General features: G+C 38.7%; 1 protein-coding gene across 1 annotated transcript in view; it reads right to left on the minus strand.

The window, feature by feature from the left end:
* Positions 1-4,659: 4,659 nt before the first annotated feature.
* Positions 4,660-21,464, minus strand: part of ATG3 (autophagy related 3) — a 30,850-nt gene continuing 14,045 nt past the window's right edge. The window contains exons 6-12 of the mRNA XM_004036058.5: positions 18,461-18,510; positions 16,212-16,293; positions 12,549-12,583; positions 12,138-12,293; positions 10,912-11,039; positions 6,422-6,490; positions 4,660-4,930 (exon numbers count right to left, since the gene is read on the minus strand). Of these exons, the coding sequence (XP_004036106.2) occupies positions 4,849-4,930; positions 6,422-6,490; positions 10,912-11,039; positions 12,138-12,293; positions 12,549-12,583; positions 16,212-16,293; positions 18,461-18,510 (602 nt within the window). The 3' untranslated portion in view covers positions 4,660-4,848. The remainder of the gene's footprint in view (positions 4,931-6,421; positions 6,491-10,911; positions 11,040-12,137; positions 12,294-12,548; positions 12,584-16,211; positions 16,294-18,460; positions 18,511-21,464) is intronic.

The raw sequence follows: 21,464 nt of genomic DNA on the forward strand, positions 1-21,464 counted from the left end.
GCAAGTCATGTAAACACCCCCTGTGATATTGTTCCTAATGGCCTGTGAAAGAGAAAATATTATTCCCATTATCGCAGGGGGTGTTCACCCCTGATGATATTGTTTTCTAATATCCAGGGAAGGAGAGGATATTACTCCCAATATCACAGGGGGTGTACACCTTTTTGTGATATTGTGTCTAACATCCAGGGAAATAGAGGATGATATTACTCCCAATATCGCAGAGGGTGGACACCCCCCTGGGATATTGTTCCTAATATCCCAACGGGGAGAGGATATTTCTCCCAATATCGAAGGAAATGTATGCCACCCCTGTGATATTGTTCCTAATATCCAGAGAGGAAAAGAATGATATTACTCCCAACAGCGTAGGAAATGTATACCCACGCTGTGATATTTTTCTCAATATCCAGCGGGGGAGAGGATCATATTACTTCCAATATCACAGGGTGAGTACACCCCCTCTGTGATCTTGTTGCTAACATCCAGGTTTGGGGAGGACATTACTCCCAATATCGCAGGGGGAGTACACCCCCCTGTGACCCTGTTAGTAATTTCCTGGGAGGAGAGGATGATATTCCTCCCAATATCGCAGGGGTGTACACCCCACTCTGATATTTTCTAAATATTCAGGGCGGGGGAGGATAATATTACTCCCAACATCACAGAAGGTATACATCCCTCCTGTGATATTGTTCATAGTATCCAGGGGAAAAGGGATGAGACTTTCAAAATAGCCAGGGTTTTCCACGACCCCCGCGCCATGATGTTGTTCCTAACACCCAAGTGGGCAAAGAATCATATTACTCCAAATATTGCAGGTGGTGTACAACCCCCTTGTAATGTTGTTCCTAATATCCAGGGAAACAGAGAACGATATTACTACCAATATCGCACCAGGTGTACAACCCACTGTGATTTCATTTCTAAAAACCGTGGATGAGAGGATATTACTTTCAAAATCGCACAGGTGTACACCCTCCACCCCGTGATATTGTTCCTAATATCCAGAGGGAGAGAGGATGATATTACTCTTAATATCACAGGGTGTTTTACAGCAATATGGCAGGGGGTGGACACCCCCCTTTGATGTTGTTCCTAATATCCAGGAGGAGAGAGGATGATATTACTCCCAATATCGCGCGTGATGTAAACCACCCCTGTGATATTACTCCTAATATCCAGGCGGAGAGAGGAAGGTATTGCTCCCAATATCGCAGCAGGTGTACAACCCCCATGATTTGGTTTTTAACATCCGGGGGCAAAGGATGATATTACCTCCCATGTTGCAGGGAGTGTACACACCCCTGTGATATTCTTCCTAATATCCAGAGGGCGACAGGACGATATTACTCCCAATATCGCAGGGGTGCACACACCCCTGTGAAACACTTCCTAATATCCAGAGGGAGAGAGGATGGTATTACTCCCAATACCGTAGGGGGTGTACACAGCCCTGTGATACTCTTCCTAATATCCAGAGGGAGAGAGGATGATACTACTGCCAATACAGCAGGGGGTGTACACAACCCTGTGATATTGTTTCTAATATCCAGAGCAAAAGAGGATGATATGACTCTCAATATCGCAGACGGTGTACACCCCTCCTGTAATATTGTTCTTAATACGCTGGGAGGGAGAGGATAAGATTACATTCAATATCGCAGGGAATGTACACCCTCCCCCTCTGATACCCTTCCTAATATTCAGGGGAAGAGAGAATAATTTTACTCCCAATATCGCAGAGGCAGTACACCCCACCTGTGATATTGTTCCTAATATCCAAGGGGGGAGAGGATGATACTACTCCCAATATCGCAGGGGTGTTCACATCCCCAGTTACATTTTTCCTAATATCTAGGGGAGAGACAATTATATGACAGCAAATGTCGCAGGGTCTGTACATCCCTTCCTGATATTGTTCCTAATATCCAGGGGGGAAGAGGATGATATCAAATATCCAAGGGGGTGTACACCTCCCTCCCCCTACGATATTGTTTTAATATTCATGAGGGGAGACCATGATATTACTCCAAATATCGCAGGGGTTGTTCACACCCCCTGTGATATTGTTTCTAATATCCAGGGGGGGAGAAAATAATATTACTTCCAATATTGCAGGTGGTGTATACCCCACCTGAAATATTGTACCGAATATCCAAAGAGGGAGAGGATGGTGTTCGTACCACTATTGAAGTGTGTGTACACAATTGTTGGAGGGCTCATACTACTCTATTTCAAGGTTTACCACGCTAATCAAGGTGGGGTGAAGGGCAGGCGTGGTGGCTCATGCCTGTAATCCCAACATTTTGGGAGGCTGAGGCAGACAGATCACTTGAGGCCAGGAGTTCGAAACCAGCCTAGCCAAAATGGCAAAACCCTGTCTCTACTATAAATACAAAAATTAGCCAGACGTGGTTGCACATGCCTGTATAATCCCAGTTACTTGTGAGGCTGAGGCACGAGAATCACTTGAACCAGGGAGGCAGAGGTTGCAGTGAGCCGAGATTGCGTCGCTGCACTCCAGCCTGGGTGACAGAGCAAGATTCTGTCTCCAAAAAAAAAAAAAGGCGGGGGGGTGATATAAGCAAAAGAATAGGCACATCAGTAGAACACTACAATAATAATTGTTTCAGGCAAGATTCATTGATGAATGCTAAAATTACTAAATGAAATTTAATGAGAAACTGGATATTTTTATTACCTCAAAATATCTCTCCCAAAATTTACTGATTACTGCTGTGGCAGTTTCTTGGTTTCTCCAGAAAGCAAAGATTAATTCTTTTCCCTTGTGGCTATAAACTTCTACAGACTTAGTGACTCACTTCTAACAATGGAAATGAATAAATATTAACTATATAGAGTAGAGAAACCTAGCAGACACCACCTTAACTAAGTACTACAGACTTAGTAGTACTAAATGCAATGAGAAAGGCATAACGCAAAGGGAAAGACACGTAACTTCTGTGGTATGCTTCCCCAAAATTTATAACCTCAGGCTAATAATGAGGAAACAACGAACAAACAAATGTAAGTTCAGGAGCACTGTACACAATTTCTGACCATTACTCTTCAAAAGTATCAAAGTCATGAAAGACTTTACACAGAGAAACTGTCACAGATTAGAAGAGACAAAGAGATATGACAACTAAATGCAATATAGTATCGTAGTTTAGATTATGAAATAGAAAAAAAAATAGTGGGAAAACTGAGGAAATGTGAATAAAATCTGTAGTTGATAGAATCAGTGTTAATTTTTTAGTAAAATATTAACATACAGAAAGCTGAGGAGTATACAGGACTCTTGTGCTACCTTTGGAACGGTTCTATAAATCTTTATAAATTATTTTAAAATTAAAAGTTAAAAAAGTTAATACCATTTATTATGTATGTAAATCAGATGTTTTAAAATACTATAAAACTAAAATTAAAAATAAACTCGAAGTGAAAATTTGTAAGATTATCCATAATCTGAATTTCAAGCTTTTCCAAACAAATCTACTGTTCATCAAAACTCAGTTTTCAATGAGTGCTATAAATCTGAACTCATAAAAACACATTTATACCATCAACATACCAGCTTTTGTTTATACACTGGATAACCATATAAATATTTCAGTTGTAAAAAAGATCCTGAAATTTAAAAGGTTTGACCAAAAAATTATTCATGCCACCTAGTGGTGACTGAGATAAATATGACCACTTAACAACAAATGAATTGAGGGACTGAAGATGCCTATACTTTTGACAAATAAAACAACTGGGAGAAAAATGCTGACAATGTGATAACATTTAATATCTGAGATCATGTAACTTAAAGATACTCAAAAATAAAACATTCCAGTAAAATCGGTTTAAAACATCAATTTAAGAAAGGAGAGCAGCTTTCTGGCTACATGAGCAAGCAGAATATTTTCAAGTATATTAGAGGATGATGTCCATGTTTATTATCTCCATATTATACCATATCAAACACACAATACCTCCAAATCATTATCTTCATTATGGAGATTTTCTTGCAATACAATAATTGATTGGAAAAGGGAGGAAAATAAAGAAAGCAAGGAGGGTATTCTTAAATGATGAGAAAATAAAACAAAACTATGGACAAGATTAGCCATTCCACTTTGTGCAGACTACTGAAAGAACAAAGATGAAGCATGTAGTGGTATAAAGAGAATAAAGGGCTTAGGTTTTCCTCCTTGGCTTGCAGTATGTATCCTAGAGCAGAAAACTTGCCTTTCTAAACTCCTATACCAAGATCTATAAACTGATATGACAGAATAAACTTATTATCCCTTTAAATTCTAGTATTCTACCAGGCAACCACAATAAATATTCCCGAATCCTTAATAAAAAATAATTTTGGTGATATCAATATCAACTTAACACAACAATTAGGAAACAATAGTACTTAGAGTTCATGGCACACAGTAAGCGCTTCATAAATATTAACTATTAGCAGAACAGGAAAAGGTGAGAGAAAACTAGCACACAGTATTTTCTAATCCTAGTTTTGAGACTATTACACACTTAATACCTTCCTCATAAATGTAAACCAAAAATAATCTGTCATCATTCTATATAAGACAGATGTCTTCACTTATTGTTACTTAGGGGAAATCAAATCATAACCTTTTAATAAGACACAAGAAAAACTCTCTTTGCACTGATTTTTATTAAACAAGTAAGGCTGGTAGTGGAACATATTTTTATTTAATGCATAAACATATAAGTCCCTTATTAGAGAAACTGTATATATTGATGAATATGGTCAATGGTCACATCTATGGGTTAATTCTTTAAAAATCAGAACCAATAATTAGGATAGATTTTATGTTCTCTTCATTACATTGTGAAGTGTCTTGTGTAGTCATATTCTATTGTTGGAATGACAGCTTGTACAAATTTCAAGAAAATAAGAAGATACCTAAAGGTTTTTAGCTAAGGAAAATAAGATTTGTAAATAGTTCTATGTTTTAAGCCCATGTTGTAATTATCCATTTTATTAAGCCATTAATTTCTTAAAAAAACCCCACAAAATCTAAAATTAAGTCTATTAAAGAATTCAACTATGCAAATTTGTGTCTATTTAACATGAGGCTCTTTAGGACTACCTGACCACTCATTCGATTATTGAATTTGAAACTTCTTAATGAGTAGGTGTTCATATAAGCACAATTACTTTGACATAAAAAGGACAAAGCTATACATGTTTAAATGAGTACAAAATGTACTCATTTACTAGACTCCTTTAAGTTTGCTAGAGTTATGTCAGAAAATGAGGCAGAATAGACTATAATAAAGTACTATAGCAAAAGAGAAAAAAATTAAATAAAAATCCTGTATAGTAGACTGATTCTAGGTTAGTGTATGTATTTGCCAAAGACTCAGCTCTACTGGACTGTCTTTAATTAAATTCTGAAATTTTTTAATGTTCATTGCACTTAAAAACATTAGGAGCTTACTTTTCATTGGGGGAAACCAATTACTATTATGAATTATATATAGACAGTCTTCCAAGTTGCTACCTAGCATCCAGCAGAGATGTGCCAGTTAGGCATAATAGGACTTCAGGAGTAAATATGGTTTGGACTGGAAGTTTTTGGTTTGTTTCAATATCAAATCAGTTCAAAGTTCTTCTTAGGGACACACTTTATTAGCAATGCCCCACAGTCTGATTAGACGTGGCGCCTTAGTCTCCACATCTAATCTAACACATAGTAGCAGAAACCACCATCAAGTCAAGTATTAACCTAGCATCAAACTAATTCAAGCTATCTGGCATGTAAACCATTGATTTTGACTGTTTTTGATAAATCTATGCTATGAGTACATGTACTTTAGGATCCAACAGTTTGCTTGGGCATTAACTTGAATTTATTACTTTTGTCAATCCAAGAAAACTGAGTAGGAAAACTATAGTAAGATACAAGAAAGGTGCTACTGTCTTGAGAAAAATGAACGTACTATATTTTAAGAATATCTAAAGCACTTCACGTAGTACATTACCTTTTAATTAACGTATTTGTTTAAGCTGAATTATTTGCTTCAGAGACACCTCAGATTGACACAACCTAATTTTACTTTTACCTGATGGGAAAGTACATTTTTAGTAACATGTTAAACTGGAAATGTACATAAGAAAAAGATACTCATATTATTATTCTAAATTAGTAGTTACCTCTGTAACAAGGCTGAGCTACTGCTACACACGGGGACATGTTCTAATCAACTAAGCAAGGCATAACTATCACAATATAACATTTTCTAAATAAATGAAAGACTTCCACTAGGATTTTCAGATGAGAAGTTAAAACAAGTTATAGCTACTGTATCATTAAGGTTACACTAAATTTCTCAAAAAAAAAAAAATCGTAACAGCCATTTTGCCACTAATCTTACATACAGGGAAGGATACATATGAACTCCAAGTTCTCCCCCTCCTTCTGCAACAGTCTCAATGATTTTCTTCATCACTTCAGCATGCCTAGAAGCCAAAAAAAAAAAAAATTGTTAATGTAGATCGATTAGACCAAAAGAAGAAAAACATATTTTCATTTGTAAAGAAATCGACCCTATTACTCTCAGTGAATTAATTTTTAATAGTTATATTATAAACTATCTCCCCCACCACTCCCCAATAACTACAAAATATTTATTAAAATAGTTAAATTATAAAATATCTCCCCTCCACTTCCGAAACACAAAAGATAATAGATTGTTATGCCATGCCAACAGTTTTACCAGGGGAGGGCATAATCTTAAAAAGCTATGGTAGTCACAGCAGACCCATGGCATTAGTTAGTGTTCTGATAATTGGGACAGACAAGGAAGGCAGAAAACCAGAGAAGAGGAAATCATTCCAGGAGAAAATGTGGAATGATAGCTGTTTGCTCTAAGAAACAAAAGAGTCATACCAGGCAAATTAAAAAAAAAAAAAAAAAAAGACACATGGTATCAGTTGGACAAAAAAGCAAAGAGGTATCTATAATCTTGTGATCCGGGCTGTTTATTTAGCTGAGAATAAGCCAAAACTGAGAGGGTTTAAGAAAAGCTAATTGGTTAGAGTTGAGAGGTTTGTATTTGTTTCTTTGTCCTAATGGGTATTCTAAAATTTATCCAATTCTATGTAAAAATAAATTTTTTTATAAGAAGAAAGGTAGTCCTCTCCCTCTCCCTTCTCCCCCTCCCCCTCCCCCTCCCCCTCCCTCCACGGTCTCCCTCTGATGCCGAGCCGAAGCTGGACGGTACTGCTGCCATCTCAGCTCACTGCAACCTCCCTGCCTGATTCTCCTGCCTCAGCCTGCCGAGTGCCTGCGATTGCAGGCGCACGCCGCCCCGCCTGACTGGTTTTCGTATTTTTTTGGTGGAGACGGGGTTTCGCTGTGTTGGCCGGGCTGGTCCCCAGCTCCTAACCGCGAGTGATCGGCCAGCCTCGGCCTCCCGAGCTGCCAGGATTGCAGACGGAGTCTCGTTCACTCGGTGTTCAATGGTGCCCAGCCTGGAGTGCAGTGGCGTGATCTCGGCCCGCTACAACCACCTCCCAGCCGCCTGCCTTGGCCTCCCAAAGTGCCGAGATTGCAGCCTCTGCCCGGCTGCCGCCCCGTCTGGGAAGTGAGGAGCGTCTCCACCTGGCCGCCCATCGTCCGGGATGTGAGGAGCCCCTCTGCCTGGCTGCCCAGTTTGGAAAGTGAGGAGCGTCTCTGCCCGGCCGCCATCCCATCTAGGAAACAAGGAGCGCCTCTTCCCGGCCGCCATCACATCTGGGAAGTGAGGAGCGTCTCTGCCCGGCCGCCCATCGTCTGAGATGTGGGGAGCACCTCTGCCCTGCCGCCCCGTCCGGGATGTGAGGAGCGTCTCTGCCCGGCCGCCCCGTCTGAGAAGTGAGGAGACCCTCTGCCTGGCAACCGCCCCGTCTGAGAAGTGAGGAGCCCCTCCGCCCGGCAGCCGCCCCGCCCGAGAAGTGAGGAGCCCCTCCGCCCAGCAGCCACCCTGTCTGGGAAGTGAGGAGCATCTCCGCCCAGCAGCCACCTCGTCTGGGAGGGAGGTGGGGGGGTCAGCCCCCCGCCCGGCCAGCCGCCCCGTCCGGGAGAGAGGTGGGGGGGTTAGCCCACCGCCCAGCCTGCCGCCCTGTCCGGGAGGGAGGTGGGGGTTCGGCCCCCCGCCTGGCCGGCCACCCGGTCCGAGAGGTGAGGGGTGCCTCTGCCCGGCCGCCCCTACTGGGAAGTGACGAGCCTCTCTGCCCGGCCAGCCGCTCCGTCCGGGAGGGAGGTGGGGGGGTCAGCCCCCCGCCCGGCCAGCCGCCCCGTCCGGGAGGGAGGTGGGGGGTCAGTCCCCCGCCTGGCCAGCCGCCCCATCCGGGAGGGAGGTGGGGGGGTTAGCCCCCCGCCTGGCCAGCCGCCCCGTCCGGGAGGTGAGGGGCGCCTCTGCCCGGCTGCCCCTACTGGGAAGTGAGGAGCCCCTCAGCCCGGCCAGCCGCCCCGTCCGGGAGGGAGGTGGGGGAGTCAACCCACCGCCCAGCCTGCCGCCCTGTCCGGGAGGGCGGTGGGGGGTCAGCCCCCCGCCTGGCCAGCCGCCCCGTCCGGGAGGGAGGTGGGGGGGTCAGCCCACCGCCCAGCCTGCCGCCCTGTCCGGGAGGGAGGTGGGGGTTCGGCCCCCCGCCTGGCCAGCCGCCCCATCCGGGAGGTGAGGGGCGCCTCTGCCCGGCCGCCCCTACTGGGAAGTGAGGAGCCCCTCTGCCCGGCCAGCCGCCCCGTCCAGGAGGGAGGTGGGGGGGGGGGTCAGCCCCCTGCCCGCCCAGCCGCCCCGTCCGGGAGGTGAGGGGCACCTCTGCCCGGCCGCCCCTACTGGGAAGTGAGGAGCCCCTCTGCCCGGCCACCACCCCGTCTTGGAGGTGTACCCAACAGCTCATTGAGAACGGGCCATGATGACAATGGCGGTTTTGTGGAATGGAAAGGGGGGAAAGGTGGGGAAAAGATTGAGAAATCGGATGGTTGCCGTGTCTGTGTAGAAAGAGGTAGACATGGGAGACTTTTCATTTTGTTCTGTACTAAGAAAAAATTCTTCTGCCTTGGGATCCTGTTGATCTGTGACCCTACCCCCAACCCTGTGCTCTCTGAAACATGTGCTGTATCCACTCAGGGTTGAATGGATTAAGGGCGGTGCAAGATGTGCTTTGTTAAACAGATGCTTGAAGGCAGCATGCTCGTTAAGAGCCATCACCACTCCCTAATCTCAAGTACCCAGGGACACAAACACTGCGGAAGGCCACAGGGTCCTCTGCCTAGGAAAACCAGAGAACTTTGTTCACTTGCTTATCTGCTGACCTTCCCTCCACTATTGTCCTGTAACCCTGCCAAATCCCCCTCTGCGAGAAACACCCAAGAATGATCAATAAAAAATAAAAAAATAAAAAAATAAAAAAAAAAGAAGAAAGGTATTTATTTATATGAAGTTTTTGTCCTATCTATACATCTTTTCATGGCTAACTGTTCTCTCTCCTGTACTATAGAAAAGAATGATATCAAAGTTAGTATCTAGGCACAGAAACCAAGAAAAAGATAATTTTTAAAGAAACAGTCTTTTTAACATACCTTGGCTTAAATAATGCTGCTTCAGTTTTTACGACTATAACCTTCATGACAGAGACAGTCAACTTAGAATATGAGAGTAAATGTATCATTCCAGAGGATTTGAAGGCACAATCTGAGGCAGCCCATGGAATGGTCTAAAATGTCCTTGAAGTTTTATTTTATAGGCACTCAGATTTTTTGAAATACTTATATCCCATTCCACAATACAGTCATCTATTTTATTAAAATGTTTAACATAATTACCAGTTAAATTATTTTTCCCCCAACTGAGTAAAGTTTATACCTCAGAGAGATATGCTTCAGTTTGATAAGCACCATCCTAAGACCTTAAACCATAAGAGGAATCAAGAGAATAACTCTAAAAACTGAAAACTTTTTAGATTACATAATTCAAAACTAAAACTAATGGCTCCTAAATTATTTTTCATAGTTAGCAAAGTTTCAGACATAATAAAACTGAAAAAATGAGCAAGGTCTTCCACGGAGTTAAAGTTCGAGAGTAAAGAGGTTGCAGAATATGAGAAGAAAATATTAAAGGTTGTTTTTAACTAGAGGGAAGAGAAAACAAAATGTTTCATCTAACTAGTCAACAGAATATGAGTTTCACTGAAAAATACTGTTACTAGTATGTTACCAGTATTTTCCAGTCAACTGGGAAAGTTATCTATTAGAAATAACCAACCTAAAGAAATTGGCATGTAGTAACTGTTTTTTAAGAAAAATTCTGAACTAATCATGTATATAGGTTCAGCTTCACAGATTTGGCTCTGTGAAAAAACACTGATACAAAGAAAATCCCAACCTATAAAATGCACTTGACTTGCTAAGGCTGACGAGCTCTCAACTGAAGAACATACATCCATATATCTCCCTTCACTAATCAATAAAAGAAAGCAAATAGGTCACCTAGAAAAATCACAAGGTTAACTCCACAGTCTACATTCACAGAAAGGCAGTCACAACACAGCAAACCATATCTAAATGATGACTATTTCTGAGTCAAAAACAGAATCTTCCAAACTGTTCTGGAAGCTAAAAAGTGTAGTAAAATCACAAAGATCCATCTATTCTATAAACACCCACAGAGAACAAAAAAATTCTTAACATATTAAACTTAAAACAAATTGGTAAGTTTTTTTTCCTTTTTCTTATATATTTAAGCACAAGAAAATTTCTAAGGAGGACAAGAGAGAATTTTACTTTTTAGTAAGAAAATTTTTTTCTGTTAGGGTTCTATGTTTAAAGATTCTCAAGTAATAAATCCATGAAATATACAATCACATCAAAAAATATATTTATCTCTACATATACAGACCTGCATGGGTGAACTGAACACATGGGAGGTGGTGGCAGATGAGGGTGATTTTCAATGGTCACTGTTTTCTTCACATGATCCTGACTGATGTCTTCATACATGTGCTCAACTGTTAAAGGCTGCCGTTGCTGAAAGCATAAAAAATGCTTTGAAATTACTATTTAAGGCCGGGTGCAGTGGCTCACGCCTGTAATCCCAGCACTGTGGGAGACTGAGGTGGGCGGATCACGTGGTCAGGAGATCGAGACCATCCTGGCTAACATGGTGAAACACCGTCTCTACTAAGAATATAAAAAATTAGCCAGGCAGGGTGGTGGGCACCTGTGGTCCCAGCTACTCAGGAGGCTGAGGCAGGAGAATGGCGTAAACCCAGGAGGCAGAGCTTGCAGTGAGCTGAGATTGCGCCACTGCACTCCAGCCTGAGCGAGACTCCATCTCAAAAAAAAAAAAAAAAAGAAATTACTATTTAGAAACTTTCAGCCTAAATCTCAAGGTTTATAATATATTTAGTTCTCCATCTCACATCACTTGCAATTTAGAATTCTAGACTGTTTAGAATGATTTCTGGGAAATTTTACAATTTATTAATATCAAGGGAGGGACAGGAAGGAGTCACAGCCAAGCTCTGTGACAGCTACCCCCAATGCAGAAAAAAGATCTCACAAAAAGACAAGTTTGTGGCTATCAAAACATTTTATAACTTTGTGGCTCATCTTTTAGACTGACTTTATTTTCTTGTTTCCCATGTATAGCCATAAGAATGACAGGTTAAACAAGTTGATTTCCTGTCAATTATCCTTTAATTCAATTAAGTAGATGAGTTTTCTGTCTTAAGGGGAAAAATACATACATACAACAATCCACTCTCTTCACATGTGACATGGTCATTCTGTAAATGCCTATATATCCAACTGATGTAATCCCAAACAAAATTTAATAAAATAAACCAAGTTAAATTTCCCTCACATTTTGAAGGCATAAGGCTTCAAAAAAGGAATATGTAATAGATTATTTCTGTTTATGTCTTAGCATTATTGTTGTTACACTGAATAATTCATAGTTCATTCAAAATAAGAATCAAGTTCAACATTAATCATAAAACTGTAAAACAAATGATTTCCAAAATGTGAAACACTGCAATAAATACTCATGGACCTAATGAAGAATAAATTAAAACCCAACAATTTAAAATATTGATATTAAAATATAATGCTTTTCATTTTTACCTCATCATAGCCAAACAACCATAATCGTGGAGTCTGGTAATATTTATCATAAGTGATGTAAAGGTCATAAGTTCTGGTTTGCAAAATAGCATCTTCACCGCCAGCATCAGTTTTGGCTTTACAAGCTTCTACTATTTTCCTTGTATCTAGGGTAGCCTGAAAATAATAAAAGAGAAAAATTTACAACCATTAAATCAGTATGAATGTGACATTCCAGAAAACCTATTTTTTCCATTCTATATTTTGTTTTCTTAAGAGTAAATGAACTTGGAACTCAAAGCTAAGTTTTATATGCTATAATCAACATGAACAAATTAGAATGTCTTTGAAAGATCAATATATTATTAGTAAGAACACGCATCCCCAAGTTCATCCATTAAAAATTAACTAAAGAAAACTCAATTTACAAACCTCATCTGTTTCCAACAATCCACTCTCTTCATATTCTGTTATAAAAAACAACAAAAGATTAATCAAGTTCAAGAAAATTCCCTAAACCAATTTAAGTATTACTTCATAGTATCATTCAAAAACTGGGGTTTTGCCTTTGTTTTTAACTGAAGATATTGAATAGATATAAGTGAGCTAATTCTATACTTCCAAAGGCAAAAGCCCAGAGAAAGCCAGCATGTTTAAGGCTTGACATAATAATACTGTAGAATCCTCAGTGGCTCCACAGTGTACACAAGGCTACTTCTATAACTGCGTAAACATGTTCATTAAAGTCATCGGTGACCTCTTCTTTGCTGAATCCCGTGGTAAATTCCCAGTTTTCATCTTAATTGACCTATCAGGAACATGTGGCATGATTTAGTCCCTTCTCCTTGGAACATACTTTCTTTCCTTGGCTTTTAAAATATTTTCCTGGCTTTCCTCCCTCATCACTGAGTGCTGTTTCAGTATCTTCTATGCTGGTTCCTCTTCACCACCTCTACTTTAAAAAGAACCATAAAATCAAATGCTGCAGTAACAAAGGGCTCAGTTTCTGGACCTTGTCTCTCCTCTAACCACACTTATTTCTGTAACGATTTCATCTAGACTCAATGACTTCAAATATTGATGACTTTCAAATTTATTCCCTGCCTGCGGACTTGGATTATTTGTTTATTTTATGTCTCCACTAAATAACTAATGAACACTGCAAATATCACATGTCTGAAACTGAGTTCCTGACTCCCTCTCCAAAGCTAATCACTTCTGATTTTTCCACATCTCAGTTAATGGTATCTTTCTAGAAGCTCAGGTCAAAAACCTTGGAGTCACCCTTGACTATTCCACTTGTCACATATGACATCCAATCCAGCAGCAAATCTCTTTGGCTCAACTCTCAAAGTATTCCAGAATTCTACTGTTTCTCATCCCTACCAATGTTACGACCCTAGCCCAAGCCACCATCATTTCTTTCCTAGATTATCAAACATCCTCCTGTTGTCCCTTTCTCCCTTCAGTCTATTCTCACCACTGCACAGTGATTCTGTTGAAATGTCACTCCTCTACTTGAAAAACAAACAAACTAAACCCTCCGATGGCTTGTCTCACTCTGAGTTATGTCAAGACCTTATAGAATCTGGTCCCTGGTTACCTCTCTGACTCCACCCTTTACTACTCTCCCTTCTCTCCTATCTGGACATAAGCATACCTTACAATATTTTACATAAGCCAAACATGTTCCCACCTCAGTACCTTTGCACTCTTCCCTCAAATACCTAGTTTCATTCACTTCCTTCCAGGCTTTATTTAAATGGCGTGTACTTTCAATTAGGTTTTTCTTGACCAACTTATTTAAAAATTGCAATACTCATTCCCACCCCAAGATTCTCTATCCCCTTTCTTCCTTTATTTTTTCCTTAACACTTATAACTAATACAGTATATATTTTGCTTATCTATTTTTTGTCTCCACTGATTAGAATATAAACTCCATGAGATCATGTCTACTGCTTTATCTCCAACACCAAGGACAATACCTGATAAATACTGTACTGCCCAATAAATATTTGTTCAATAAATGAAAATTACCTTTATATTAGATACCATTAACACAATTGTTGAGCAAAATTACATATATAGCAATTCTTTAACTCTATCTAGGGGGAACATAATAAACATACTAAATGACTATCAGATATTTAAGGCAATCCCACAGCTTGTACTTTGAAAACAGTGCTTTACTCGAAGGGTTCTATGCTACCCCACCACCCCAACTTGGTCAACTATGTCATTCAGAGACAGATGAACTTCAGAAACAATATTTGTCCAAGAAAGTGATGTCAGTTTCTGACAACTATGAGACATCCAGGTGGAAATGAAACTGAAATACATCTGAAGTTAAGAATATCTAGGCTACCTCTAGATATGGAAGTCCCTAGCATACAGATGGTATGTGAGGCTGCTGTGATCAATTTTGGTTACAAGTAATTCATTCAGATTTCCTTAAGGAACAGCAGTTTACAATGAAAATAAGGACAAGAATCTCACTAAAATTTAGGAACAGACATAGCTAGGTTTCATGGGGAATTGAAAGTAATTTTGAAAACAAACAGAAAGGTACTTTTGATCTAGCAAGCATCACTTGCCATTAAGGTGTCTCAACTCTACTTGGCACCATCTTCTACTTCTGCATGCTACAAAACACAATCTATCTCACTCTAAAGTCTATGTATTTTTGGCATTCAGCTGTCTTACAGCCTTCAATGCCTGCCTTTTTTTCATATTCCTTTCCTTTTTCCAACTTCTTACACATGCACCCTATTTACATATATAAATATATTCATATTTTAACTCTCACAAAGTATTGGATGTAATTTATACGCTATCTTTCTTGTTGCACAAATTTTCATGCCAAACTACAGAATGCCATTATAGAAGAAAAAATCTGGGAGTACAGAGAGTAAGCAAGGGAAAAAAAAAAAAAAGAAACCCATGAAACAGTAACATTTAATAGCTGAGGGAAAGAAAAAGAATCATAGAAGATGACTAGAAGAAAGAGTCCAGGAAAGAGTAAGAAAACCCAGTGTTATAGAAACCAAGAGAGAAAAAAAAAAAAGGAAGATATGGTTAACAGAATCAATGCAGAAAAGTTAAGTGTAATAAAGATAAACTGGATTTAACAAAGAGGTCACCCTGGTGACAGCAATTTTTTCATCTACTTTTAAATATCTGAGGTTTCAAATGTATTGAAAAAGATTATCATGCTCATGAAATACAAAGCTTTGAATAACCATGTGCTCACAGACCCATACTGCTCTGTTCTAGTGGGCTTCTCTCTCTTTTAAGAATGATTCACTAATGCAGTGATTCTCAACTGGCAACTCTAGGAGGAGGACTTTTCAGAATCTTGGGAAACTGATGGGATTCTGTGTAATTCAAAAGGCCCCATTAGCCGAGCACAGTGGCTCACACCTGTAATCCCAGCACTTTGGGAGGCCGAGGTGGGCGATCATGAGGTTAAGAAATCGAGACCATCCTGGCCAACATGGTGAAATCCCGTCTCTACTAAAAATACCAAAATTAGCTGGGTGTGGTGGCATGCACCTGTAGTCCCAGTTACTCAGGAGGCAGAGGCAAGAGAATCACCTGAACCCGGGAGACGGCGGTTGCAGTGAGCAGAGATCGCACCACTGCACTCCAGCCTGGCGAGAGTGAGGCTCCGTCTCAAAAAAAGAAAAAAAAAAGGCCCCATTGAAACTCACTATCTTCAGGTTTTAATAGAAAGATGCTATCCAAGAGGGAAAAGAAAATACAAAATGCATAATAAGCAAACTTTGTTCTGCTCTGAAATAATTCAGTTAGGAATTAATATCTTGCAGCCGTATCCAGTATTAAATATTTATGACTAATAGTTATTCCAATAAAAATGATATTGTCCAAGACTATGTTTGGAGTAAAATAGAAGAGTCCAAGATCAAGATAAGTTTTACACTAATGAAATTTATGAGCTAAACATGTATAAAACACTCACTAGGCTGCTAAATGCTAAACTTACAACTCAATGAAGAATTCTTAATCCACATAAATTACAAATATTCTAAATCAATATTCTAGTGGAACTGAAGCAAATCTAGAACAGGAATACCTTCCATATCTGCAGCTTCTCCTTCATCTTCATCTTCTTCCTCTTCACATAGTGCTGAGCAATCTTGAAGCTGTATATTGTCCTTTGAAATTAATTATATTTAAAATCACTTAAGTATATACATTAATTTGAACACTGAACACCCATGTGCTAGCACAGTGGTAACCACTGTGAAAATAAGAATGACAAGGCAGTTCTTGTCCACAAAAACCTTAAACTCCAATGAAGATAATGAATTCATATATCAGTCATTAAAAGTAACGTGCTAAGTGCTGTGACTGAAAAATAACAAAGGTTATTATGGGAGCAGTAAGAGTCATCTAAGCTAACTATTTAAAAATAATTGCCAGTTGCACTTCCAATAAAACAGTATTTTTGGTTAATCAATTCATTAGTATTAGAAAATCAGTTCAAAATTATATTAACTTCTGCACTTATAATTTAAGGGGAAAAAGTGCACATAGTTGTAAATCAAATATAAGCTAAAATATAAATCAAACACTATTACATTCTAATTTGTTAACAATATCTTAGCTGAATTAGGCAAGTTATCAGACTTTACAGTTATTAAAATGCACAAGATATCAGTTCAATTTCTTAACTATATTAGCTCTAAAGTGAAAGAATATTGATGGACAGGTTTAACATCTGGGTATCGTTTTCACAAAATTAATATTCTGAAAATCTGAAGTCCACATAATAAGTGGATAAACTGAGTTTTACCTAGGTTACATTTTACTTAGGGGTGGTTTAATTTAACACTAGAAACTTAAGTCATATGTTTAAAACTTAAATCATTCTTACACCCAAAATTGAAACCACAAAACCACAAAACCATCAGTGTCGGAGTAATTATTATATGAGCTAATATTTAACAAATTAATCATTAAGAAAAAGTTTCATCATATTGGTGATATTTATACTTGATAAAGTAGAATAGAAATTGACAACCAAGATTAATACTTGTGTTTGGATGGCAAGTATTCTAAGTTACAAAAAATACTAAAGGAATTACCATAAGCCCGTCCAAGAAAAACACTACTATCTACAGTACTGTGCCATTTATCATTCCCAAAGTCTGAAGCATATATAGTAATGGTCAGAGTAAACAAGATCTTCTGAAACAGCAAAGCAATTTGTGTTATTTCTCCATAAGTCATTCAAACACTCCAAAAAGTCTAATTTCAAAATGATGAATTCTCAGGCCAAAGAACTAAATCTTAAAGCATAAAACTGTACATAAAAAAACAAAACAAACAAAAAAAAAAACTTGTCTTCGTTTCTATCACTTTCTGTTAAGCCCCAGTAACAAATCTAGAAAGATCCAAATGACAAAAACACACAAAGAATATCTTTAGTAACTGTTGTAGCAAAAGTGTCATAAGACTAGGAACACAATTATTCCATTCAAATAGTCTATCCTCTAAGTGATTTGACGGTTAAAAAAATAATTAAGACAAGGGTGAAAGCATTTTATATTATTTTTTCATATCATTTCAAACAACTACAGGTATATAAAAACATGAAGACAACTGCGGTTGATCTCTCTGAGAAATGAAAAGCTAATCTAATACCTACAACAGCCTAACTCAAAATTTCCAAGCAAAAAAAACTCTACCCAATTATGTTTTACCCCCATAAATCATGCAATAAAACTTAACAGATTACGCTTCTATTCATTCAAAATGTCATGAATTTGAATGATGCAAGCTAAAGTTTGCTTTCAAATTTTCAAAAACAAATAAACCCCAAGTTACCAGTAATTGAAGAAAATACAGAGAGAATGATTAAATTGCTTATGGCACTATTTAAGCTATAAAATTTAAATGTTAATATATCATTAGCATCTACTAGTAAGCAAGTAGTTAATTCCACCCCAACATTCTCCACTTATATGACATTTGGTACTAAATACATTTTAAAACAAAAAAGTCATCTCTTTTAAACTAGCCTAGAAGTTGCTCCAGTCAGTGAAAATTAGTAGTTTGCACAAGTTACAATCTAAAAGCTGTTTTACTTAACCATACTACAAATTAAGGAAAATAAGAGATGCATTAGGCAGCAGTAGTGTTTTGGTGTGCTGAGACAGAAAAATGAATGGGGAAGAAAATAGCTGGAATTTAAAAGAGCTTGATAATAAATAACCAGGGTTTTTATAAGAAAGATATGGTGATTATATATGTGTGTGTATAGATAGATAGGCAAATAACTACTCATTAAATTTAAAAATATAACTAATTAACCAGTACCTTATTTTCCAGTGTGATCTCTTTAACTGCTTCCGTTATTCCTGTAATACCTATGTAAAATTCGGCAGAAAAGAATAACTAAAATTAAACTGTAAACACCCTATTTACTTATTAAAGCAATATAAAAATGCTGAAAATTCTCACAATTTCTCTGAAATAAGGAGGCAAATAATAGTAGTATCTTTACAAATGAACTCTAATGAGAATAGTCACAATGACACCTCCTCAAATTTTGAAAAACTCATTAATATTTTACCATGAATTACTTTCCTTGTTTGAATCTCTATCACAACACTTTCTCAGAAACAGAACAGTTTGGCCAGGTGCGGTGGATCACGTCTGTAATCCCAATGCTTTGGGAAGCTGGGGCAGGTGGATCATCTGAGGTCGGAAGTTCAAGACCAGCCTAGCCAACATGGTGAAACCGTTTCTACTAAAAATACAAAAGTTAGCTCAGCGTGGTGGCGTGTGCCTGTAGTCCCCACTACTTGGGAGGCTGAGACAGGAGAATCGCTTGGACCCGGGAGGTGGAGGTTGCAATGAGCCAAAATCGCACCATTGCACTCCAGCCTGGGCGACAAGAGCGAAACTCCGTCTCAGGAAAAAAAAAAAAAAAAGGAAAGAGAAGAATTTAAAAAAACTACAGGACTCGTATGTACATTTTAATTAAACTTGCATCAAAATTTTCTCAAAAAGCTATTAGTTATCTTAATATAGGCTGATTATCCCTTATCTGAAATGCTTGGGACCAGAAGTATTTCTGATTTTTTTAGATTTTGGAATATTTGCATAAATACTTACTGGTCAAGTATCCCTAATACAAAAATTCAAAATGCTCTAATGAGCATTTTATTTGAGCATCATATCAGTGCTCAAAAAGTTTTGGCTTTTGGAACATTTCATTTGGGTTTTTGGATTAGGGATACTCAATCTGTTTGTTATTTGCTTCAGAAATGTAGGATACCCAAAGGTAGTAATATCATATCACATTTGTATGGGGCTTTCTACTATTTCCACATCTTATTTAATCCTTACAATGACTATCTTATGAGGAAGTTACAGTAATAATGTCTTCCTATGAAGAAATGAAGTCACTGGAGAGATGACTTGCTTGAGTGTTATACCCAGTCAAATGATGAAATTGGGATTAAAATCCATACAAGCTAACTTTTGGTTCAATTCTCTTGCACTCTACGGGGCAAATACCTCAAAACCTACTTGTCTCAAAGAAAGCCTTAAGAAGGTGGCAGCACCACCAGTCAGCTAGATAACATTTCTACTTCAAAGTACCTGTCAATGTTAACAAAATAGTTTAACAAGAATAAGAAATATAGTAAAACAACAGCATCTAAAGTTACTAAAGAAAAAGCCTAAGTACAGAATATGCTTAGCTCCTTTGTTAATCTAAAATTTTGAGATGTCTGTTCAACATGCCTAAACAAAATAAATAGCTCACTTTCACAAATAAAATAGGTCAAAATCCACAGGTCTGGCACAAAGCTTTTACTTCAGTTTTTCTAGAAATTACTATATAATAGGTATGACTATTTCATAACAGTAAAACCCAAATTTTAACATACGAATTGACTGCGGAACATAAAAACAAAGCAAATCAACCTCTTTAATTTGTCAAAATATAATAAGTAGTACGCCATTAAAACACTTCTAAAAGTAGGATACAGTTGACAAAGAAAAAGAAAGCTCAAATGACTCTAATGAGAGTAATACTCTAAAGGGTTATGATAATTAATTTTATGTCAACTTGGCTAGGTTGTGGCACCCAGATGTTTGGTCAAACACCATTCTAGATATTGCTGAAGGTATTTTTGAGATGTGATGAACATTTAAGTAAGTAGACTGGATAAAGCAGATTACCCTCTACAAGATAGGGGGATATCATCCAATTAGTCGAAGGCCTTGTAAGAAAAAGACTGAGGTCCTCCAGAAGAAGGAATTCAGCCTCCAGAACGCTTTAGGACTAAAGCTGCAATATCAACACTCCCTGAATCTCTAGTCCGCCAGTGTGCCCTGCAGAATTCAGACTTGCCAGCCCACATAATCAGACGGTCGACCTGATAATCGAGTTGGCTATTAAGTGACTAATGGCTGGGTAGCATATACAGCATGCATACACTAGACAATGGGATGATTCACCTCTTGGGCAGAACGGATCAGGATAGCAGATTTTATCATGCTACTCCCAACACTGGGGGCAAAAATTAAAACTGATGAATTATTTCTGGAATTTGGCACTTAATATTTTTGGACCATGGTTGACTACATAACTGAAACCACAGAAAGCAAAACCTACTCTGTATACATCCTATGGGTTGTTTCTCTAGAGAACCATGACTAATACACAAGCTAATAGAAGAAAACGCCCAGGAAAAGCAAGGATAAAACAAGGGAAACTGAGTTGAACAAGGAACCAGTATCTGGCCTCATAAGTCACTAACTTGACATCAAAAACAATGCACAATCAATGGTTCCAGTCAGTCAACAGAAAATTTCCTACTCATGTGTTGCCAACATCTTCCAGGCATGGAAAAATCAAAGCAGAAGAGTTAAAAGACTTTCACTACTCAGTGGGGCGGGGGGAAAGAAGGATGATTTTTGAAATTACTTTTAAAAGTTTTTCAATCTGTTATTTCCTTTAGGCTTTGATATAGCACTCGACTCACTAATAAGCCAATAAATTTCAGATCAAGGAGCCCAAGTCCTGAATCTTTGCCTATAACTCCATAAGGAAAGAGATGGCAGTATCCTTTATTCAGAGTAGGGGAGAAACTGACCTAAGAAGGAACTTTTACCTGGGCAGATACTTAGCCCTCTGTCTACTGCAGTGAGTCTCAACTGAAGGCAGCAATTTTTCCCCCAACAGAACATTCAGCAATTTCTGGAGGCATTTTTGGTTGTTAAAACTGAGGGATGCTACTGGTATCCAGTGGTTACAGGCCAGAGATACTGGTAAGCATTCTACAATGCACAGAAAATAATTATCCAT

The sequence above is a fragment of the Gorilla gorilla genome, chromosome 2, assembly GCF_029281585.2.
Source record: "Gorilla gorilla gorilla isolate KB3781 chromosome 2, NHGRI_mGorGor1-v2.1_pri, whole genome shotgun sequence".
NCBI lineage: Eukaryota > Metazoa > Chordata > Mammalia > Primates > Hominidae > Gorilla > Gorilla gorilla.